This window comes from Nelusetta ayraudi, unplaced genomic scaffold (genome assembly GCF_046127955.1).
Source record: "Nelusetta ayraudi isolate G7.1 ecotype Tasmania unplaced genomic scaffold, CSIRO-AGI_Nayr_v1 ptg000005l, whole genome shotgun sequence".
Lineage (NCBI taxonomy): Eukaryota > Metazoa > Chordata > Actinopteri > Tetraodontiformes > Monacanthidae > Nelusetta > Nelusetta ayraudi.
The window spans coordinates 5448712-5472500 of NW_027466055.1; the positions used below are offsets into that span (position 1 = coordinate 5448712).

The window sequence follows — 23789 nt, forward strand, 5'->3', positions numbered from 1 at the left end:
GGGGCTCCCAGCGTGTCATTTGGCTGTGTGTCGGCGCTGAGGTGTGTCTGCTGCCGCAGCTCGGCGTTGAGAGAGCGCGGTCTGATCATAGTGTTTAAATCCTTACTCATGGGCTCAATTACGCAGACTGGTGATTACTTCTAATGCTCTTCTGCCTCCCCGACCAGCTGGGATGGTCGCTTAACTTGCAAATTACAGCCAAATCCATGAAATCCATCAGTGGAGAGCTGCGGTTTGCAAGCGTCCCCCAGAACTTAAGTACTTTCTTTGAAAGGATCTTTTTGGTCTCAGCTTTGGGAGCCTCGGCCTTATTTATTACATGCAAAATTATTGCTGTTTGCAGATTTTGGAGGCTTAAACTGGACAAACTCGTACAGAAAATACTGACATTATGTACACCCCCCCCCCACCCCCAATCAATTACCGTTGCCCTTTAACCAATCAGACATAGCCTGCTGTTTAGAACAAACTGCTCGACTCGAGGTGCTGTCGATGCCCTGACGTTTCACAGTGGTGTTTTCTATTGCACTGCAGTGCTTTGCCATTTTATTTTTTAATTTCACCTCTGAACTTGTTTGATTTTGTTTGCTGCTGTGCAACCTGCCAAAACGCAGCTGTGTTCTGCTGTCATGAGGGGAGAGCGAAGCAAGCGGCTGAAGTTGCAGAACTCCGTCTTTGTGTAGGCGGTGAAGCTAAATATCGGGCTAAAAAAGATTGTTTTCTTGGAACGGGTTCGAAGGATGAGAAGAAGCACAGCTTTTATGTTTTGCAGCTGTTAAGCAACATCTTGAACAGTGTTTGCCTTTATTACATTTCATAATTACAAAGCAGCAACAACAGAATTCCCTGTAAAAATGCGATTGAATGACAGAAAATCCAGTTTTTTTTTCCTTGCGTCAACAGAGGTTTTCCAATCATTTCACTTAAATTGTCAACCTTTTATGATTCTTCTTGTCCGCTAACAGTCAAATTGTTCAATAACAATGTCCCAGTCCTGCATCTACTCTCATTTCCAGGCATGAATTTGAAGTGAGTGTAACAAGAAGTATCGGCTTGTTGGTTTGTCCTCCTGAAGGTGTGGCTAAACATGTGGGAGACGCTCTCAAAGAGCACTGCTCAAGATCCTCAAGGAAAATTTGCACTATTGGGATCGCTCCGTGGGGAGTCATCGAAAACAGGAACGACCTCATCGGCAGAGACGTAAGCGAGGACTTCTGACGAACCCACGTGATTGGCCTCCGAGTCGCCCGTCGCTGCGTCGACGGCTCAGAAGTCCTTTTCCTCTGATCTCTTCCCTCCCTCCACGCCGTAGATCATCGCTCCGTACCAGACGCTGCTCAACCCGCTCAGCAAGCTCAACGTCCTCAACAGCCTTCATTCTCACTTCCTTCTGGTGGACGATGGCACAGTGGGCAAATACGGCGCCGAGGTCAACCTGCGCCGGCAGCTCGAGAAGCACATCAACCTCCAACGAATACACGCACGTGAGTCACAGCCGACCGCCGTGGACTTCACCGGCGCAGTTTTCTTTTTAGCGCGTTTCCCAGAATGAGGTTTGAGGTCAGATGTGCTGGCCGACGAGCGTCTGAGCTCATTCAGCGGCGGCCAAATATGTCAGCTGACTCATAGTCGTCTCCCCAGACACGATCCCGACTCTGGCCCGGAACGTACCAACATGTACACAGACGAAGTTTTAGGAAATCTTACCGGGAAAAATTGACCACGGTTGAAAGTTACTGGCTGATCTCTGCTTGGCCACTTCAGGATCATGTGGTTCCTTCTGTGACTGCAAGTCCAATGCTGCGTGCATTTTCTTATTCATACACTACCAGTCAAGAGTTTGGACCCACCCTATGAATTTTATGTCTTTTCTTTCATTCTCATGACTATGGACATTGCCGTTTCTCAGTGAAGGCATCAAAACTACGTATCGACACACATGGAATTATGTAGGAAACAATAAAATATTTTTAGTTATTTAACATGTTTTTCTTAGCTGCATAATTACATATATCTTGCTCATATGTTTGCTGTCTTCAGTATCTATCTGCAGTGTAGAAAGTTGTAAAGATTAAAAAAAAGAAAAAATAGCATGAGGAGTTGTGTCTAAACTAATTAATATTATTACCAATGTAAGTCACAATGAGCAACTTGCCCCGCCGACAGGAAATGGCTCTTCTCACCAGCTGGCTGTGGAAGATCAAGTTTCACTGGCCACAGTTGAGGAATAATTGAATCTGAATAATTAATATGTAATAAGCATGCAACATTTTTTGCTTCTCTTCTTTGTAAGGCAACACCAGTCACAACACATCCCATCCTCTTTGGCGTTTTGAACGGCCTTGTTTGGCTGTTGCCAGGATGAACTATGCATCTGCCCACTTTATGCAAAAAGCATGTTTGTGCATAAATACCACTGTTTTAATATTAATTATTAATACAAAGTGAACATGCTGTCTTGGGTATTTCGTAAATGACATCAGCACTATCTTCATCAAGCCTCGTCATCACCAAACCACACACGCTTTCTGAAGTGTGTAGGTGGCGGCAGCTGTGTGATAACTGCCACCGGAGTCTTTATCATGTTGGCCCACCGACAAACCGTCACTCGGGCGGAGTCGCTCGACGCCACAGGCCGATCGGCCGAGAGCCCAAGCGGAGGTCTCTTGTAGGGCAGGGTAATTTTGGACAAAAATAAAATTCTGATTTTCTTTCTCTGAAAATTTGATTTTTTTTGGTAAAACTACAAAAGACAAAGCAATAACTAATTTCAAATATTTTATCTTTATGTTTTAAGAAAAGTGTAAAACTAATTTTTCAAAAATTGGGTTTATTGAAGTGACAACACTTACTAGACAAGATGACATTGGTCTTCCTGACCAAGCAACGATGAATTCCTTGGGATTAATAAAGCGAGAACCTCACTTACACCAAACTTCACTTGAAAATGAACTGGTTTTTCATAAACAATGATGAAGTTCCCTTATTTGGGAATAAAGTGAAAACCTAAGAACCAAACACAATTGAAATCCCCCAGTCGAACATCGCTTTCAAAATAAAAGGTTTTTCTCTCATCTAGAACAATGATGACACATTTTGCAAAATAAAGGTGCACAGGCCGGAAGCAGGCAAGAGGAAAATCAATGCCAAGATTTTCCTTCTTTTTCTTTTTTTTTCCAACATCATCTTGACTAACAAATCCGATTTTCATTTAAAATGTATTAATGGCACAGCCCTGCTCTCTTGCCTGCAGGCATCGGTCAGGGTGTCCCCGTCGTGGCCCTAATATTCGAGGGGGGTCCCAACGTGATCCTCACCGTCCGCGAGTACCTCCAGGAGAGCCCCCCCGTCCCAGTGGTGGTGTGCGAGGGGACTGGCCGCGCTGCTGACATACTGGCCTACGTTCACAAGCAAACGGAGGACGGAGGGTACAACACACGCGAGCACTGACATGCACACAAACACACACACAACGCAAAAGCGTGTGTGCACGCAAAATGACCGTGCACAACAGTGCGTTTGGAAAAAATACAAATATCTAAGCCCTATCACCCTTGTTCTACATATCCCATGACATATTTTCAAAGAGTTTGCCCACCTCTGGGTTAGAAAGTTCCACTGACAGTATCGTGGTCTAATCGTTTCAGAGGATTTCTGATCATGAGATCAAATTTGCACAGCCAACAACATTTACACTCCAGATCAGGGATTAGAGAAAAAAAACGGAGAAATGAGTGTTGTTATTTTTTTATTTTTAGACATTTATTTATTTATTTGAAAATGACACGATGCTACTGTTGCTAAGGAATCGTCCGCTGAACAGTAGATGGTGTTTTTCCTTTTGTTTTGTTTTTTTCTTCCTCTGCATGTCCCTTGATGCAACCGGTGGTGCGGTGGCTTTCTTCTATATTTTTAGCAACCCAACCACACCCCTGTCTGTTGTGAATGAGTTGAGAAGGATTTTTAGGTTTTCCCGGATGCAGTAAGAAACACATCGGTTATTTCACACATCAGCAGTCAGGGAAAAGCAGGTCACTCAAAGAAAATGTGTAATAGTAAAAAATGAAATTTCATAAATGAAAATACCACCTTACGATCGTACCTGAAGATCCTCTTGTCACATGCCCGCTCCTCTTCATCAGACTGTGTGTTAGGATTAGTTAGATGAATAATAAAGTTGTGTCAGGCTAAGTTAACACACTGTACGTAATTGCTTTTCCGATCTTAATAATTTAACTTTTTTTTTCCTATGATCCCTGTTTGTTAGAATTCCTCGGGGACACATCTCAGTTGACATCACTGTAAATTTAAGTGGACGGGGAAAACGCAAAACATGCTATTGTGCTTTATTATGGAGAACATATTTAGATTTTGCAGGCTACTAATTGACTTCTCAAGACGAACCTGCAAGCAATAATCTCTGTGTTCACTGTTGTCGAAGGATAATTAGCCAGGACGTGGTGGCCGAATCAAACCTATACTTTGAACATTTGATGCCGTGTGTGCGATTGTGTTGCGTGACTCTTAACCCTGGGTTGACATGTGAACCGTCCTGCAGCCGCCTTCCTGACGGGGTGGAGAACGACATTGTTGCAACCATCAAGAAAACCTTCAACTTCAGCCAGAGTGAAGCCATCCACTTGTTTCAGACGCTGATGGAATGCATGAAGAGCAAAGAGCTGGTACATTCTGGCATACTTATTCAATTATGCGTAATGCACCTTTTTAGTGTCAAGTTTTATTTCCAAAGACGATATCTACTGCAGTGACCTTCAGCCATTTTAACACTCAATTAAAAAGCACAAGATCTTCCTCAGTGACAAATTAAGGTTGTCTTGCTACACCAGTTTTCAGGATTTACTTTAAATCCCGAACTCAGGTGGAGCAACCTTGAGGGATTAATTATTGTAGAATCTCTATCTTCAGAAAACACTCTTTAGCCCTGTGTTTACAGTCTCCCACAAAAACAGGATGTGGTCTCAGCTCGCAAAACTAGTTTTGCTGGACTTTACGTCGTGTTTTGAAGGGGACAAAAACAAAGTGGCCACAAAGCTATTAGGTGTGTGTGTGTGTGTGTGTGTGTGTGTGTGTGTGTGTGTGTGTGTGTGTGTGTGTGTGTGTGTGTGTGTGTGTGTGTGTGTGTGTGTGTGTGTGTGTGTGTGTGTTCCTTACTCATTTACGTGCTTTCTGAAATGTAGTTCAGGCAGAAGCGTTAAATGATTTTCTTACTTCTGTTCGTTGACCAGATGGATGGAGACACGTGTTATTGTTAGTGATCCTCTGTCAAGTCACTTAATTATAATATTGGACCTTTCAAGTGAGATCCTCCCTGGTCTTTCTGGCTGTTGACAAATCCTCCTTCGAGACCGCCCACCTGTTTGTTTTAATAAATCAATGTTTCACACGTGGCGGGCTCTCAGAACACCTGGAGAGCACCTGCGGGATGTCTGTGTTAATAAGTGCTTTCTCCTCCCTCTTTTAAAACAGATCACCGTGTTTCACATTAGCTCTGAGGAGCACCAGGATATCGACGTGGCTATCCTGAAGGCCCTTCTCCAAGGTGGGAAGACTCTCGTAGTCTGTCGTTAACCTTCCCTCTGCTCCCCTTAGCTCATTTTTTTTTTTTGAAGCGAGCACAAGCTGCGTGAGCTCAATTCAGCGTCTTCATCTTGCAGAGGTTGTTTTCATTTCTTTCTTTTTTTTCCCCATTTATTTATTTAGCACGCATCAAAAAAAGGATTAGGGTTCAGGGATGAAAGGAAGCCCAATGGGCTTGTACAGGAGTTCCACCCCTTTCAATCATTAGTCAACTTCAGTTGATGAGGCTAACAAATGAACTTTGAAAAAAATTAAGGAGACACAGTACAAAAAAATTACTTGACGAGTAATGGATAATGTAAACGAAATTCATAATTCATTATAAGTAAAAAAAAAAAAAAAAAAATGAAGATATTGGATCTTAAAGTTGGAGGTAAAGTGTTCCAGAGCAGAGGGCCTCTGGAAGAAAAGTTCAAGTGACCGTGTGCAGTACGGGTGAAGGACGAGCGCAGTCCTGGTTGCAGTCCAGAGATTAGCGCTCGGGGTCGGTGTGATGTTTTCATTCTGAAACGATCTGCTTTGAGAGCAGCCGCCACCCGCTGGTGTGGCCGTGAGTTCCCCAGGAGCTCAGGCAGCCTCAGCTCGCAGGGCCTCCCTGTTCCAAACACTGCTGCTAGACCTTCCTCCCCTTCTCCTCCAAGCTGCGTTTGAGAGAAAGGCATTTTACTTGTTTTCAAGGGTGAGGGGGTTACCTTTGCAATGTTTAACCACCACCACCCTCATTCTTTATTTCAAGTGGGGAGCAAATGTTTCACCCGAATGCTTTTCAAAGAGGGAAGTCGGGCTGGACGCAGCCTGTTACGCAGGTTGTCTATTCTCCTTCCCGTTTACTTAGCGGCCAATCAGTACTCTGGCAGAACCGGCCGCGCCGCTCGAGCCGTGACTGAGAACGACACCTAGGAAAATATTTGTAGACCGGAGGCGCAGAGGAGAACCATCATCCTCAAAATAACTCTGTGGTTACAAAAGCTCTCGACCCTTTTTATAGTTGTAGTTGTTGTTCACTCAACATCTAAATGTTACGCATTCACTTCTCACCACTGTGTCATTGAAGGCTTTAGTGAGATTTTCTACTGGCAATGCAGTTTCACAGAGTGGAACAAATCCAGTATAAGATGTTGACCAGTGTGCGAAACACAGGGCAGTTAATATTGAGTTGTTAAAAATATGCATGCAGCCTGTTGAGGAATTTTAGATTGGTATTTATTGAGTAACAATCAGCAGCATATGAACCCGCCTGAATATTGACGGGCATTCCGCACACGGATGTTAATGTTGCCCGTTCAAGGTTTCAGTTTTAATGGCCGGATCTTTTGTGTTTCCAAATGTTTTTATTGAGTTAAAGGATCTTACATACAGCGCTTCATTGCACCGCTATTCATTTTCTATCACACAAAAGTGTTGCAAGATTGTATGAACATATTGTCAAATACAAACCCAATTGACGTACAAAGAGTCTGGGTATTTATAATATTATCAGAAATAAACCTATCAAAAGGGGAAAACAAATGAATGATAAATAATAATAAAATGTAATCAAATAAAAGGGAAGCTTAAAAGAGTTGAAAAGTTAGAAATAAGATTGCATAGTTTAGCAGTATTAGTTTTTTTACCCCTATTTTCCGGTTCCCTACCTCCCTCTGATTCCCTGAACTTCTACCTGTTACTCACTAAGTACTGAGGGAAATTAAACCGTGTGTAAGTGTATAGCTCAATTATAGTTATTATAATTATAAGAAGCTCAATTTTTGAGGGGTTCCGACCTGCAAGATAAGATTCAAATGGTTGCCAAAGCGACCGCATCTTCCAGTCACTCCAATTATCCATAAGCCAAGTTGAAGTTTCCCTTCAGATAATGTCAATTACCAGTGTCTCTAATCCTCATCTATATAACATCCTGATCAATGGGAACTCAGTTTGACAAACTGGATACTGTGTAGAGTTTCTGTATCTTGATCGATGATTCCAGTGAGTAGTTAACTTTGCTTGTTTGTCTGCTCCAATCCTTACTGACTCTGTGATCCTCCAACAACTTCCATCGGCGTGTTCTAACGTTGAGTGGGTCAGATGACTCGTCGGAGCGAGAGTCGGAGCGAGCCGTAGACTGAGGAGGGATTTGCTCTGTGATTCTGTATTAGAGTGTAATTGACTGTATCACTGCCCTGCTCGTGCTCTTTAGCCCCCATAATCCTGCTCGCTGGCTAACTGCAAACACACAGTTAATGAAGCCTCTCTTGTCAGGACTGTGTGTGTCCTGTCTGCGTTTGTGTGTTGTGTTGTTTTTTTTGTTGTTCTTGTTGTTGTTTTTATTACTAAAAATGCACCTGTGTCTTTCAGGCACAAACGCGTCTGCCTTCGACCAGCTGGTTCTGACTCTGGCCTGGGACCGCGTCGACATCGCCAAGAATCATGTGTTTGTGTACGGACAGCAGCTCCTGGTATGCCCATGTGTTTGTTTATCTGTGTGTTTGTAGAGAGTGTGTGTGTGTGTGAGAGAGAGAGGCATATCATTCGGGGGATGTTTGCACAGCTCAGCTTCGTCTCCAAACCTTTGGACCTGCCCCAAAGTGACCCCAGAGTCTCTGCTGACCACAGTGTGCATTCTAAGGAGCCTGGAGACCGAACTCTGGCAGGCAGCCACCGACTGCTTGTCTCCTGTGTAATCTGAATCCTCTGATAATTGTCTTCATAAGCTACCCACAGTGCTCATGTTTATTTTAGAACTTGGAGCATCCTGCCTTTTTCTTTTTTCATTTTAAAACAGCAGGCTGAAGATGGTATTTATTCATTTCAAAGCTCATCATTTACTATTAATAATACGGTGTGTGCTATGTGCACCGTGTGTGTAGGTGAGCTCTCTGGAACAAGCAATGCTCGATGCGCTTGTGATGGATCGGGTGGATTTTGTGAAGCTGCTCATCGAAAACGGCGTCAGCATGCACCGGTTTCTGACAATCAATCGGCTGGAGGAGCTCTACAACACGGTACCGCACATTCCGAGTCGCTGCACCACAGAGATGAGCTTTTTAAAGTCATTTTTATAGCGATTGCTTTTCTCTCCCTTTCTTTCTTCGGCTGTAGAAGCAGCCCGGCAACAGCCCCACGCTCCTTCATCTTGTCCGAGATGTCAAACAGGTACTTTGACTGAGAGTCTTTTGTTGGGAACTTGAGTTCTGGACTATTTGCAGTTTCACATTACATTACATTTTGTTCTGCAGAGTCATTTAACCCCAAACTATAAGATCACTTTGATCGACATTGGCCTGGTCATCGAGTACCTGATGGGCGGAACATACAGGTGCAACTACACCAGGAAACGGTTTAGAATCATCTACAACAATCTACACGGGAGCAACAGGGTAAGTTTGAAACTGTTGCAATTCCCAGAATGTGTCAGACATGTAACGTGGTGTGGAGTTTTGTGATTGTTGGTTTTATTTTCAGTATTATATTTGATTTGAGTTTTGATAAAGAAAAAAAAAATTGTAATTTTCAGTAAGGCTGAAATTCCTTCAATGCAGTTTAAAAAAAAACAACAACTCTGATGGCCTCAGCTGAGGTAAAAACCCTCGCTGAGTTCTGATAATATTATGTTTTTGGCTTGGACAGAGGTCGGGTCGCCACACAGCAGGCCCAGGTTCTCATCTGAGGAAAAACCACGAGTCTTTCAGCATGCAGGCAGACAAGAAGGAGAAGACGAGGCACAATCACTTCATCAAGACTGCACAGCCGTACAAACCGAAGGTAACGGCTGCACCTCAGTGTGGGGGGCCCAGGTTTTTATTTCATTTTATTTATAAAGCACTTTTCATTATAAAATCTCAAAGTGCAACAGTTTGTATCAACACAATTAAAACTTCATCATAACTCAGAGACGGAGAAGCGGCTCTCCTCTCTTTACCTTTAACACTCGAAAGATTTTCTAAATAAGAAAGTTTTCAAGGCAGCTTTAAAAGAGTCCAGATTCTGTTGAGCCCTCAGCTGGGCGGGGAGACTGTCGCACAGGCGTGGTGCGGCTGAGCTGAAGCTGAGCTCGGAGGAGCAGGCTGCCTCTGGATCTGAGGGAGCAGGTGGAGGTGTGGGGGAGTCATAAGTTCTTGTCGATATGTGGGTGCATGGCGAGTGATGCATTTGTGAGTGAGCAACAGGATTTTGTAATTGATCCGGGTTGAGATGGGGAGCCAGCGCAGTGTGCGCAGAATGGGAGTTATGCGTTTTCGACTCTCATCAGAACCCTGGCAGCGCTGTTCTGGATGTATTGTAGCTCCTGGCAGAGTCCAGCCTTGAGGAGTAGGAGTGTGGAAACCTTGGACACACTCGCGCTTGCCGCTGCATTTCTAACGACTTCACCCATCCCTTGTCTCCCCCGTCCATCGTAGCTGGAGTCCACCACCGAGCAGAGCAAGAAGAGGAGCAAAGAGGAGATCGTGGACATCGACGACCCGGAGACGAGGCGGTTCCCCTACCCTTTCAACGAGCTGCTGGTGTGGGCCGTGCTGATGAAGAGGCAGAAGATGTCGCTCTTCTTCTGGCAGCACGGCGAGGAGAACATGGCCAAGGCGCTGGTGGCCTGCAAGCTCTACCGCTCCATGGGCTACGAGGCCAAGAAGAGCGACGTGGTGGACGACACGTCGGAGGAGCTCAAGGAGTACTCCACGTACGTCTGCTCGGGGCGCAGCTCTTGAACGTCGCCACGCGTTCGCAAGTTCGCCGTCTCACCGAGTCCGCCGTGCCTTTTGCAGTGAGTTCGGCACGCTGGCCGTGGACCTGCTGGAGCAGTCGTTCCGCCAGGACGAGACCATGGCCATGAAGCTGCTGACCTACGAGCTGAAGAACTGGAGCAACTCCACCTGCTTGAAGCTGGCGGTCTCGTCGCACCTGCGGCCCTTCGTGGCTCACACCTGCACCCAGATGCTGCTGTCGGACATGTGGATGGGGCGGCTGAACATGCGCAAGAACTCCTGGTACAAGGTTCATGTTCCATTCAGATTTTATTTTTGGTTGTGGGAAGAAGGCCAAATTTGCTTTTAACCTCTGACATAATCTAAGAAAACGATTAAAGGTCCAGTGTGTAAAATCTGGAGTGTTTTGCATTTGTCAGGTGCGCTTCCATAAGAAATGGCGGCGCAAGATGGCAGCTAACTAGGAGCAAGACCCTTATTGGTTCAAAGGGTAGAAAAACCAAATTACTTTTAATGTACTGCAAGTCTGCACTTTTCTTAATGTATTTATGGGAGGTATGTTTTACCAATATAAAAATCATAATTCAAGCCAGATTTTACAGACTGGACCTTTAATTGTTTGCTATTTGTCTGTGTGGGGATAATGTTGACTTGTTTATCAGACATGAAGTAGTTGTATTGTTAGGTTTAAATATGTGGATTGTCTTGGACCTTAGAAACCAAAGTAAACGACGCTGAAGCACAGCAGCACCAGGTATCGGCCCAATGGGTATTGAGTTCCCCTATGGTACATCATTTGAAAGCCCATTGTGTACGATATAGTAGCATCTAGTGGTGAGAAAGCACATTGCAATCAAGTGGATATAGTGTTTATTGTGATGCCTGTCACCATGTTGTTCTTTCTTACACCGATTGGAATAAAATCAAGGAACACCCAGCAGATTATCGCATACATGCATCATTTCTGTATAGATAACATCATGCCAGTAGATTTCTAAAGTGACGCACATTGGGCCTTAACAAGCATGCACTCATGAACCGATATTCTGGAAGCCTAGCCGCATCAACCCACATGAGTGTGTTGTTGTGTCCAGGTCATCCTGAGCATGCTGGTGCCTCCTGCCATCCTGCTGCTGGAGTACAAATCCAAGGCGGAGATGGCTCACATCCCCCAGAGTCAGGACGACCACCAGATCACCATGGAGGACAGCGAGCACAACTTCCAGAACGTACCGGAAGACATCCAAATGGTTCGCTCTTTGTTTGTTTGCTCGTTTGTCCCGCCGCACGGAGACGCAGCGTCTCTCACTTCAAAGCGTTTTGACTGTCTCGCAGTGTAATACGCAATTTGAAAAAAGCTCATCAGGAAGCTCCTCAAGGTTCAAAAATGAATCCTCTTTACTTGCTGCCACATGCTTGCTTCTAATTTGGGGCCCCTGTTTTAATGTGGCCACAGGATGTGTTCAAGGAGGCTCGGTCCCACGACCACTTGGAAGCCAAGAATGACATGGAGACACACGTCCGCTCCCGGAAGCTGCCTTTAACCAGGAAAATATATGCCTTCTACCACGCACCCATTGTCAAGTTCTGGTCCAACACGGTAAGGGAGAACAGAGCGTGCACATACACATACACATGCAGCCAGTTCTGTGCAACCATCCATTATGGTTGTTTATCAGAGTGGGATTCCTGGTACTTGGAGGGACTAGGACAGGGTGTTTCTGACCAGGATCAGCCGCTTGGCACGCAGTGTTTTTTTGCTTTGAAAAGAGGAGTTCAGAAAAGAGAAGTTCCTGCTCGCCCGTCTCAGGTGTCAGAAATGAGTCTTCCTAAAGGCGACTGAGGCGAAAGCTCTTGAGCTCATCATAGATGAAACCTTTGCCTATTTTCTTGCTTCTTGATTTTCTAATGTATAAATCCTGTAATGTTGCATGGAAAAGCTGTTTGTTTCTTGGCTTTTATTCATTTTCTCTGAATCCGTACTAGCCAGTTTTATTCTGCTTTTTGTTGTAGGATGAATGAAGTGGTGCCTGCAGGTTTTACTCTAACACTGCGGTTGCCCCCTAGTGACAAGATTCGGTATATCTCATAAACTCCTCCCCCCTGACAACATCAGCTGTGGCAAACTAACTAAGAAGTCCTTCATGTTCTCCCTTCTTTTTGCCTTCTTCTTACTTGTAGTCTATAAGTGTTGATTTGACTGGATTATCAAATTGGTCAACATGCAGTGTTTGACAACAATTTGGAACAGTTTTTGATCTTGAAAAAATAAAAAAGGTATTCTTGGAGCAACTTTTTTTTTTTTCAAAATTTGCTCAAGCGTTTTTTTTTTCCGACACACAAAATGTGTCGGAAAAAATTTAAACCTGCTGTTTTTACACAGATGCAAATATCAAAAATATCAAACGTTTCTCTCTGTAACCTGTTTAAGTCAAGTAGATATGCTAAATTCACAGGTTTCTGTATAGTAGATGTTGTGAAGAGTATTTTTTTTTTTATATTCTTATTGTTTTCTTCGTTTACACTCCTACTATAAAATGACCTCTACTGCCTCACCTGCTTTGTATTTACTTATCAAGCCAGCCCGAGGCTGGTTCCCAGCAGCTCAGCAGTGGTCGACGAGGCTTGTTTTGGCAGGAAGGGGACCTGTTTGTCAGGCTGCTGTACACTGGAAGGAGTTGATATCATCGCCGAACCTGCTGATCTATGTAAATCAGCCTGTGGTCCAGCTTATCTACATCTGTACCTGCCCGGGTCCCTGACTACAGCACAACAGGGGCTGCACTGTTGGATGAAAGTGTTTAACGGCTGACTTTCCACACAGTCTCACCTTTGTGTCAAGGTTCAACAGTCTGTGTTTGAAATGGTGTGTGTGTGTGTGTGTGTGTGTGTGTGTGTGTGTGTGTGTGTGTGTGTGTGTGTGTGTGTGTGTGTGTGTGTGTGTGTGTGTGTGTGTTTTCTCCTCACTTTCCCACAGTCTGCAGACGACAACTCGTTTGGAACTCGGCTGTTTTGAACAGTCGCTATTTGTGTCATTCAAACGTGTCTTTTGCACCAAGACGAGATGGTTATTTGTAACATCTCATCTTTGTGGCGTCACCCAGGTCGTTAACCTTTTCCCATTCCTTCAAAAAAAAAAAAAAAAAAACGCTTAGTACGCTAAGAGTGAAAATGTTAAATTTTTTCTCTTGCAACTCATCAATGCGCTCGGAGAGCCAGCTGCAAAATCTCAGAAAAATCTAATTCCATGTGCTGTTGGCAAGCTGTTGACAATATCAGCATCTGATTCAAAGTCCTGTGATGAGCTTTGGCCCTGATTAAGAAGATTGAAAGATGTTGTCTGTGTTTTCTACAGCTGCATTGAGTTGCTTTGAGTCTCACAGTAATGCCTATGTTTCCTTCCAGCTCTTCTACCTGGGCTTCCTGATGTTTTACTCCTATGTGGTCCTGGTCAAAATGCCCGAGTGGCCGTCTCCTCAGGAGTGGGTGGTCATCCTCTACATTTTCTCCTCTGCCGTTGAGAAAGTCAGAGAGGTAGGCAGACTCATTTATCCATGTCGCAGTATCTCAATCCCCCCCCCCCTTTTTAACTTTTTTTTCAGCTAATTATTAACTATTCCCACCATTGCTTTTCTCCCTCTCCTTTTCATGCCATCGTCGACCCTCCAGATGTTCATGTCTGAGGCGGGCAAAATTAGCCAAAAGATAAAGGTGTGGTTCAGCGACTATTTCAATGTCTCTGACTTTGTGGCCATTGTCACCTTCTTCATCGGCTTTGGCCTGAGGTTGGGCGGAGGGGAAGCGTTCGTCCCCGGGAGGACGGTGTACTGTCTTAATATCATTTTCTGGTACGTGCGACTCATGGACATCTTGGCCGTCAACCAGCAGGCCGGCCCGTACGTCATGATGATTGCAAAAATGGTGAGTGAGTCGTTGCTATGCTAAGCTTACAGCTTAAACTGTTATTCCATCCTGTTAATGTTCCCTACTTGTATTAAACAAGGAGGCATCACGTAAATGTAAGTAAAACATACCGGTTGTAACTGAAACCCTGGGAAACGATAAAAAGTGATGGACATCATCTTTTCCTTACTGTTAGTCTTTTGTTGTCTTTGTGGGTTTTTTTTTTATTTTGTTTTGACTAACTGCAGTTTTCATGCTGTTTTTTTTTTAAATTGCTAATACTTGTACTAGCAATGTTCCCTATTTATTTTTAACAGCATTAATCAGTCTACGTGGTGTTTCCAGGTAATTTACTGTTAGATCCCAAGCAGACTTGTCTGTGTTGTAGTTGAACTGCTGCTTGTGTTTTTGCCACCCTAATAATCCTCTTTGCAGAATGTCGTGGAGAAGTGCCCTCATTTTACTTTCTTGCTGGGCTTTGCTTCATGACAATAAAATAATCGACATATGAGCTTTTTTTTTTTTTTTTTAGCCGAGCTCACTTTGGTGCCAGTAGAAGATGAGGGAGAGACTGCTATTATGTGTAATTTTCAACAGTTTTCTAGAGATGAAGACGTTTTGGAGTGGAGTTGTAGGATTGTTGTGCTGTTAGTCACAGCTGTTAGTCAGTCTAGACAGAGGCCGATGAACTGTTCCCCGTTCCTCCGTCAAAAGAACCAATACTTTTCAGCAGCTTCCCAATTTTTACCTTTACAAGTCAGGATAGGTTTCAATAGAAAGTGGCTTTAGTTCCCTGGCATCCCTTTATAGCTGTGTGGTCAACCCTCCTACACTACCCTGGGGACTTCAGTTCAGAAGTTCCGTTATGCTTCAATCTTAAACATAAAGTCTCACAGAGATGTGAGAACGAGCCGCTGTGAAGTCACATTCTCGCTGTGTCCTGTTGTCCCCACACTAGTTGTGTCAAAGTATTTCAAGTGCGCACGCGCAAAGCACTGCGGTAGTTCATTCCACGTGCGTCTCCTTCAGGTGGCCAACATGTTCTACATTGTGATCATCATGGCCATCGTGCTGCTGAGCTACGGCGTCCCCAGGAAAGCCATCCTGTACCCGGAGGAGGAGCCCAGCTGGACGCTGGCCAAAGACGTGGTCTTCCAGCCGTACTGGATGATGTATGGGGAAGTGTATGCGTACGAGATCGATGGTAAGGACGATGACGATGGTAGGGCAGATTACCAGGGTAAGAGAGCTTTTCTTCTAAGATTCTCACCACAGCATGACGGCTGATTGGCACCCAAAGCAAAAGCACTGGAAATCAAACTTCACAACGGTATCAATCACTGTCACCGCACGACACGGTTCTCTCTCTCTCCTTCACACATACGCATACGCACACACACACACACACACACACACACACACACACACACACACACACACACACACACACACAACACTAAGGCAGCAGTCTCTAGCAACCCAGAATACCTAATAGCTCTGTGACCACTTTGTTTTTGTCCCCTTCAAAACACGTCGAGAGGTCCAACAAAACTACAGCTTTAGCTGCAAGCTGAGACCACATCTTGTTTTTGTGGGAGACTGTAAACACAGGGCTAAATAGTGTTTTCTGAAGAGCCAAACGGTTTGTTCAACAATTAATCCTTCGAGGTTGCTCCACCCGAGTTTTAATTTAGAGATTTAAAGAAAATCTCTAAGCATTGGTGGAGCAACAGAACTTCAATTTGTGCTTTTTAATTCAGTGTTGAAATGGCTGTAGGTCAAGTCACTGCACTAGATATCATCCTTGCAAATAAAACTTTACTCTAAAGAGATGCATAACACTTAACCACCAAGTCTGCTAGAATGTAGCATCTTGTAGTATTCTTCGGAGTGAGTGACTTTCTGATGAGTCTCCTTTCTAGGCTGCGTCCTTCGTAGGTTGCGTCCTTCGTAGAAGAGAGATGCTCTCTTTGCTCATCATGCCTTCCATCAGAGTCTGAAACAACATGGTTCTCGCTCTCTCACACACATACACACACTTACATGCACACACACACACACACAGCACTTGTCTGTTATCACAAACACACACTGCCACGGCAGTAATAGAAGATTGAAGGCTCACCTCAAAATCAAAAACACACGTGTCCTCAAAGCTGCGAGCTCTGTTTATTGTCATTATTGGATTGTGTTGGTGTGATTTTCCAAGATTCGATTTAGTCCTTAAAAGAAAAATAACAATGAACCACACAACAAGGCTCTTGTCACTGGTCTAGATACAGTAAGTTATCTCAGATAATCGACATGTCTTCCTGCTGCTAAAGTAGTGAGCAGTCATTGCCAATTTGGAATCGTATGTGACACATAAACATATAATGTCGACAGATGCACGTATAGCAATGCCTCCTAAAGGGCCTCTCCTCCTCCTCACAGTGTGTGCCAACAACAGTGACCAGGCGGTGAAGCCGCTGTGTGCAGCAGGAGTGTGGCTCACTCCCCTCCTACAAGCAGTCTACCTCTTTGTACAGTACATTTTGATGGTCAACCTCCTCATCGCCTTCTTCAAGTGAGTTCGCCGCATTTCCCGATGTCTTTGCCCCCGACCCCTCCCCCCTCTGCCTCCCCCCGCCTCACCGCCGCCGCCGTCGCCGCCTCCTCATCGTGCCGTCTTTGCTCTCTGCTCCCCAGCAACGTCTATCTGCAAGTGAAGTCCATTTCAAACCTGGTGTGGAAGTACCAGCGCTACCATTTCATCATGGCCTACCACGAGAAGCCTGTCCTCCCGCCTCCCTTCATCCTCCTCTGCCACATCTACTCCCTCTTCTGTATGTGTAGCAAGAGGAAGAAGGAAAACACTTACGGGCCAAGTACGATTAAACCACCAACCTTTTTTCTCTGAAAACTTTAAAGCCTCGACCTAATTTCTCTGTTAAATGGGCTAAAATTGGAGCAAAAAGCCGTGTTTGCAAGATATTGCGATTTCCAGTGAGTTGAAGGGGGACTAAGGGTCAAATGTTCTCCTGTCCGTTTCTTTTCAGAGCTGTTCCTCACGGAGGAAGACCAAAAGAAGCTTCACGACTTCGAGGAGCAGTGTGTGGAGACCTACTTCCATGAAAAAGACGACCAGTTTCACTCGGGCAGCGAGGAGCGCATCCGTCTCACCTCAGAAAGGTGAGCGTGTCGCTCTGCCATCGCTCTCACAGGAGCCGTTTGAACCGTGAAAGGAAAACCGCACCTCGTGTTGTGTGACAGTCCTGTCTGGGATGTCCCTTTTCAAGTGCAACATGTTGAATCCATTGAGATATTTAGGTTTTGTACAATTCTAGGGGTAATGGAAGCGCAGCTAGTGAGCGGCTCATTTTGAACGTCTACGTCCTCCTCCCGGTTGTGCACGTCTCTCTGAAACTGCCGTTGGTCCTCTGCAGGGTTGAGACCATGTGCCTGCAGCTGAAGGAGGTGGGGAACAGGGTGAACTTCATCAAGCGCTCTTTGCACACGCTGGACTCTCAGATCGGCCACCTGCAGGACCTCTCGGTGCTCACCGTGGACACCCTGAAGAGCCTCACGGCTCAGAGGGCGTCGGAGGCCAGCAAAGTCCACAACCAGATCACGCGGGAGCTCAGCGTCTCCAAGAACGTGGTGCCCAGCATCGGGCCGGGGCCGAGCGACGCCGGGGCTCTGTCCAAGTCGTCCGTTATGGGGAAGCGCAGCGTGGGCGCCTACTTCCCCCAGGCGGGAGCCAACATTGCGGATTCTCTGTTTGGGATTGGTGCAGGAGGAGGCGCTGAGAGCAGGCGGAGAGTCGGAGCAGGACCTGGGCCAGGGCCCGGTGTGGGGCTGGACCCCAGCCTGAACATAGCGTTGAGCCCAGAGAGGAGGGCGTTGTTTGGGCTCGGGCCCCTCGCTGCAGAGGCGGGCTCCTCGGGCAGCGCCGGCCCCGGGGCCCTCGTCCAGAGCGCCGTGGCTGCTGCCACCGGCGCCGCTGCAGCTGCCGCCGCCACCGCCACCACCCCACCGGACCTGCGGCTCCGCGGCCACTCCCTCAGCCAGAGCAAGCTGACCCGTCCAGAGGAGCCGGGCCCCTCCGACTCCCCGTCCAGCCTGCCCAACGTGCCCTCGGCCGGGACGTACTTCCACATCAGCAGCACCCCCACGCAGCCCACCGGCTCCAGCCACCCGGAGCTGGCCCTCACCGGGCCCCACCAGCAGCACGTCCCGGCCGACAGCACCACAGTGGAGTTCGGGGCGTTTGTGGGTGAGTACGAGGCCGGCGGTGAGCGGAGCGGGGGGGGGGGGGGGTTTCTTCATTCCTCCAGTCATTTAAAAGTTAAAGGTTAAAGGCGAAGTCGTACGTTGTTTGTTTGGCGTCCAGCTGCTAACCTGTGTCTGTTCCAGGACACAAAGACTGTTTGGATCTTCAGCACTCGACGCCTCAAGAGACCTCCAGCCGGAAGCAAAGCCCGGCAACTCGGCCCAAATCACAGGTGTGTTGGCGTCATCGTTATTATCTGTCTTTGCAGTGTTGGCTGAGTCTTGGCCGGTCTTGATCAAAAATCACGAGTCCGTCTGGTCCGAGACCGAGACCCTTAAAAAGTGGTCTGGAGACCAAGACCAATCTGGAGTGATACGACGCTAACTTTTTTTTTTTGCAGTTTGTTCCATGTTCAGTTTACCAGATAGCCTGTAGGTGGCACCGATCCATCGTGTTTTTTAGGCGTCTCAAAAAGAACAAAAAACTGGATTTGCTTTCAATTTCTCCCCTCCTGATTTTGCCAGCTACATACTGAGCGTTCACCTCTGACAGGTTTTTAAAGTGATCCAGTCTGTGGCGGAGCAGAGTTGCCTCTGAAAGCTCAACGTGTTTGAATATAAATTAAGTTCAGTGGGTTTTGATATTGTGCATAAGTAGCGGGAAGATGAAGAAGTTCGTTTTCCGTTGCTGGTGCGAATGCAGCCCGCGTCATGACATCTCTCTCTTATCATCACCCTCCACCCCAACCCCTTCACCCTCTCACCCTCTCACCCTCTCACTCCCGTCCATCCTCCTGGTCCCAGATCCAACTCGACAGTCACGGCCACATCAGAGCCGTTAACTCCTATGCCGGCTTCACGGAGTTCGACAGAAGCCCGGCTTTCCTCCACCCTGATTCCAGTAAGGCACAAATCCAGCTGCTGGTCATTTCACTACGTATATGTATATATATAAAACACTGTGATCTGTGATTGGTCCACTGGTCTCCGTGCTCCTGCAGCTCTGACGAAGAAGGACAGGAGCCGGGTGTCGGCCGAAGACATCCTGACGCACGAGGACCCCAGGGCCGCTGTGCTGGTACAAAGTCTCGTCTTTGGATTCAGTATTGGGACAGTTTGAACTGAAACAGACAGGAACTGAAATTGTTATTTCTGTTTATGTCTTAAACAGGAAAAGGTTCAGGTCAAATCGGCCCAAGCCAGCAGCCTGTAAGTGTCCGCTGACTGGTTACTGTGGTCAACACGTGCTCGATGTCTGTTTCTTTAAAACTAATGTGTCTCTGCGTTGTTTCCAGCCGAGCTCCGGGAGAAGACACGTTAAATGGTAAGTCGCATAGCTCTTTCTATTCCGAAGTGAAACGGTACAACCTGTATTTACGTCTTGTTTTGTTTTTTCTTTCTCTTTTGTCCGTCTTGGCTTTACAGCCGCCATCTCCCTCTACACGCCCAGACACACCCAGCTGGGGGCCAGAAAGGACTGTGAGTCACCAAAAACCTCAGACTGCAGCACCGTCTGCTGGACTCCTCCCAGCTGCAGTTCAGCTAGCGGTGCAGGAGGATCTCATTGGGCTCTTTGTGCTTAAGTGAAGCGATTATGCTTGAACAATGAACACAATGAGCACAATGAAATCTTGCAAATCTGTTTCTGCCAACGACCTCTAAAGAGTGTTTTCAGTCAATCTTTGATCCAATTCTGCAACTGTCGGCCTCCTCGTGGTCCAGATGGAATCAGGAAGCAACTGTGTGGTTAGGAAGGAATGGAGGAAGCGACTGCGAGCCAAGATGCTGATTAAGAATGATTAGTAGCAGCCATTTTTTTTTGCAGAACCAGGTGGCGTTTTCTCACTTCTCAGATTGACATGCAATGCAATGCCAAAGATTTTTACAAACATTCCACTTGCAAAGATTATTAGAAATGGAGTATAGTAGTTTAGTATAGTGTGCAAAGGCAAATAGACAACATCTGTCCCCCTTAAGAAATCACGACTTGTGTGCGTGACATAGAAACACACGCTTTCTAAATTCTAGTCGAATCAGGCACAGTTCAGGATACTGCAGGAATCAATCTTTTTTTTCCTCTCTTCCTCTCTCTCCTGCTGCAGCGATCGGCTCACCCTTTAAGCCCATGGAGAACTACCAGTACTCAGGTGAGATGTGGAGAAAACTGGAGCCCTCGAAACATTGGTCATGCTCTTGGCAGTCGTGTTGACCTTTTTTGTTCTGTAACTTTGTTTTGTTTTTTGTTTTTTGTTGTTTTTTTTGTTGGTTGTTTTTTTTTTTTTTATTATTTGCATCTTCACCTTTGTTGCAGCCGTGGAGCGCAACAACCTGATGAGGTTATCCCAGAGCATCCCCTTCACTCCCGTCCCCCCGAGAGGTGAGTGGGGTGAAAACAGTGCGGGAGGGAGTGACACCGGGCCGTTGCAGAATGAGGAAGTGTCTGGTCAAATGAGGACGTGTGCTTAAACTCTCCCACACCCACAGCTGTTCTCCTCCCAGCCGCGCACCTCGGCGTTGACGAGCAGCTTGTAGCTTCTGTTGTTGATGGGTGTGTGTCTGTGTGTATCCTCGTAATCAAACACCCCGTTGGCTTTGACAGTCTGGATGTTCCAGTTCTGCCTGGCCGGCGGCATTGCTTTGCCAGTTTTGGTTACTGCTCAGGTGACATGTGACCATGGCAGAGATCAGCTCGCAGCTTTGCGAGACGGTTCCTACTGCGTCCCTACAAACACTGGGTCTTGCAGAGGCTTTGAGCAACGAGCAGCGACACGCACCACACCTGACGTCATGCGAGTTTCAATGTTTTATGCAAGTGTCAAAGTGTTTCTTCTGCTGAGCTTCTGATCGGAGAGAGCCACATTGTTACTCGACCATCATGGGACACATAATCACACTAGTTTCCAGTAAACAGGAGGCCTGACAGGCGACAGTTCCTGCTAAACTGGATCCCTCATGAAGTATGATTAAAAAAAAAAAAAAAAAAAAAAGTACATTACCCCGACTGATTTTTTATTGTTTGAAAACACATGCGACTAATACAGAGCTCCGGTTCTGTTTTAATGAATGCATGGCTCTCACGTTTGCAGAGAAACATATGTATGTTGAATAAATGCTGCTCAGCCCTTCACCAACACACACCAGAAAAGAACCTCTCTCTCTCTCTCACTCTCACTCTCTCTCTCTCTGCCAGTTTTATAGAACTTCAAATGATCCACTTGCTGCATCATCCTCCAATAAAACGCTGGGCAGAGGCCTCATTTTACACTCCTCATCTCTTTGCAGACTGGACTAAAATGTCTCCTCAAAATGAAACAGGGGTTTTATTAAATAGGTAACTTCAATCATAGGACAAGACTGGCATAATACCCAAAGTATTACTGCCATCCAAGAGCCGTTGGTTAACTATTGCGACGACGCACTGGCAGTAGAAGTCAACCGCTGGTTTGGGAGTTGCAGATAACTTCCATAAAGTGAGCTTTTGTTCTCCGCAATGCAAACCGGCGATGGAAGTGAGCCGTTGCTGTGTGTTTTCCCGCAGGAGAGCCCGTCACGGTGTACCGTCTGGAGGAGAGCTCCCCCAACACCATCAACAACAGCATGTCTTCCTGGGCCCAGCGGGGCCTCTGTGCCAAAATCGAGTTCCTCAGCAAAGAGGAGATGGGCGGCGGGCTGAGACGGGCCCTGAAGGTGCTCTGCACCTGGTCGGAGTACGACATCCTCAAGCCAGGACACCTGTACATAGTCAAATCCTTCCTTCCTGAGGTGGTCCAAACCTGGCAGAGTATCTACAAGGAGGACACCGTGCTGCATCTTTGTCTCAGGGTGAGGGGGGGGGGGGAGGGTGAGGAAGGGGGAGGAGGAGGAAGGAGCAGGATGCCTCACAGGAAAGCATCCAGTGCACATCTTCTTAACAACGGTGCTCTCCTGTCTTCAGGAAATACAGCAACAGCGAGCTGCTCAGAAGCTGACGTTTGCCTTCAACCAAGTCAGGCCCAAGACCATCCCCTACTCTCCAAGGTAGCCGCTGACAGAAACACACACACACACACACGCACACACACAATTTGTTTTTGTCCCCTTCAAAACACGCCGCGAGGTCCAGCAACAACAACTTAATTTGCAACTGGCGTTGTATTAATTGGAACCGTGTGTGTACACCAGATCAGCATTAAATGAGTTATTCATAAATATTGACCTTGGCATAATGAACACCACCCCTCCTGGCAGTTCCTGGAATCACTCCCTCCTCGCAACACAGCGAGCGCGCCATTCTGTCGAGCAAATGTTTGGCGAAAGACGTCGTACCTCACGTCGTGGACTCAAAGCATCCCATAATGCAACGCTGAAAGTGTACAACCGATGGTCCGGCAGTACGTCCCATCACGCAATTGTGCCGACCCAGGAAAAACGAACCCCTTCAGAGAGACGAGAGGAGCCGACCTGGCTGACACTTAGATAATATTTATTTATCACAAAGTACACACACACACACACATGAAATACACACACGCCACCAGCCAATGTGACCGTGTTCATGTTATCAACACTAGCTGCGTTTCCACTACCCCTAGAATTGCGCAAACCTAAATATGGCAATAGGAGACGGCTAAACTTGGAAAAACCTCTCAAATGTGGCGAAAAGGTTTTTACGCTCTCATGAGGAGGTTTTTCAGACATGTTGATATAGAGGCATATCGCAAAAGTGTCAGGGAAACGCTTGTTTTGCATTTACACGTCACCGGACGTGACGCACGGGGTCACATGACCAGTTCACGTCAAGCGAAACTGCCGCGTTATGTTTGGACGGAGGAAGAGACGGAATATTTTACTCAAAGAGGAAAATGTAACAACCATTCTTGACAGCAAACAACATCAAAATGTTTGGTACCTCCACCCCACTCACAGTGGGGGTCTCGCGGGACGAGATTTTACCAGAATTACAGCAGCTACTGTGTGAGAGAAAAAAAGAATTTCTCCTTCGTTTAAATCTATGAAGGCCTTTTGGCTGAATTATAGAAAATGAGCCACACGTGATGTGAATTGAGCTTGGAGGAGTTTCCCGGTGAACCCGGTTGATTTGCGTTGTCCGCCGTGCTGCCCACCCTCCCGTCCTCAGGTTCCTCGAGGTGTTCCTGCTCTACTGCCACTCGGCCGGTCAGTGGTTCGCCATCGAGGAGTGCATCACCGGGGAGTTCCGCAAGTTCAACAACAACAACGGCGAGGAGATCAACCCCACCAACCTGCTGGAGGAGACCATGCTGGCCTTCAGCCACTGGACCTACGAGTACACGCGTGGGGAGCTGCTGGTGCTCGACCTGCAGGGTGAGACTCTTGGGCTCCACTCGCCAACCCGCC

General features: G+C 46.5%; 1 protein-coding gene across 4 annotated transcripts in view; it reads left to right on the plus strand.

Moving 5' to 3' along the window:
- Positions 1 to 23789, plus strand: part of trpm7 (transient receptor potential cation channel, subfamily M, member 7) — a 38891-nt gene that overhangs the window by 12433 nt on the left and 2669 nt on the right. For 3 of the 4 annotated variants that reach the window (XM_076051103.1, XM_076051085.1, XM_076051093.1), the window contains exons 6-37: positions 1076 to 1200; positions 1313 to 1484; positions 3254 to 3428; positions 4559 to 4682; positions 5488 to 5560; positions 7936 to 8036; positions 8448 to 8582; positions 8680 to 8733; positions 8817 to 8957; positions 9208 to 9342; positions 9978 to 10255; positions 10341 to 10569; positions 11375 to 11530; positions 11737 to 11880; positions 13686 to 13814; positions 13950 to 14201; positions 15213 to 15387; positions 16617 to 16749; positions 16872 to 17050; positions 17222 to 17354; positions 17609 to 18438; positions 18579 to 18667; positions 19239 to 19335; positions 19436 to 19512; positions 19606 to 19643; positions 19730 to 19758; positions 19860 to 19913; positions 20537 to 20581; positions 20746 to 20811; positions 21973 to 22256; positions 22369 to 22451; positions 23551 to 23756. In XM_076051103.1, coding sequence (XP_075907218.1) covers positions 1076 to 1200; positions 1313 to 1484; positions 3254 to 3428; positions 4559 to 4682; positions 5488 to 5560; positions 7936 to 8036; positions 8448 to 8582; positions 8680 to 8733; positions 8817 to 8957; positions 9208 to 9342; positions 9978 to 10255; positions 10341 to 10569; positions 11375 to 11530; positions 11737 to 11880; positions 13686 to 13814; positions 13950 to 14201; positions 15213 to 15387; positions 16617 to 16749; positions 16872 to 17050; positions 17222 to 17354; positions 17609 to 18438; positions 18579 to 18667; positions 19239 to 19335; positions 19436 to 19512; positions 19606 to 19643; positions 19730 to 19758; positions 19860 to 19913; positions 20537 to 20581; positions 20746 to 20811; positions 21973 to 22256; positions 22369 to 22451; positions 23551 to 23756 — 4941 coding nt within the window. Of the gene's footprint in view, positions 1 to 1075; positions 1201 to 1312; positions 1485 to 3253; positions 3429 to 4558; positions 4683 to 5487; positions 5561 to 7935; positions 8037 to 8447; positions 8583 to 8679; positions 8734 to 8816; positions 8958 to 9207; positions 9343 to 9977; positions 10256 to 10340; positions 10570 to 11374; positions 11531 to 11736; positions 11881 to 13685; positions 13815 to 13949; positions 14202 to 15212; positions 15388 to 16616; positions 16750 to 16871; positions 17051 to 17221; positions 17355 to 17608; positions 18439 to 18578; positions 18668 to 19238; positions 19336 to 19435; positions 19513 to 19605; positions 19644 to 19729; positions 19759 to 19859; positions 19914 to 20536; positions 20582 to 20745; positions 20812 to 21972; positions 22257 to 22368; positions 22452 to 23550; positions 23757 to 23789 lie in introns of those variants that run through there. The other variant, XM_076051113.1, reaches the window with a different exon arrangement.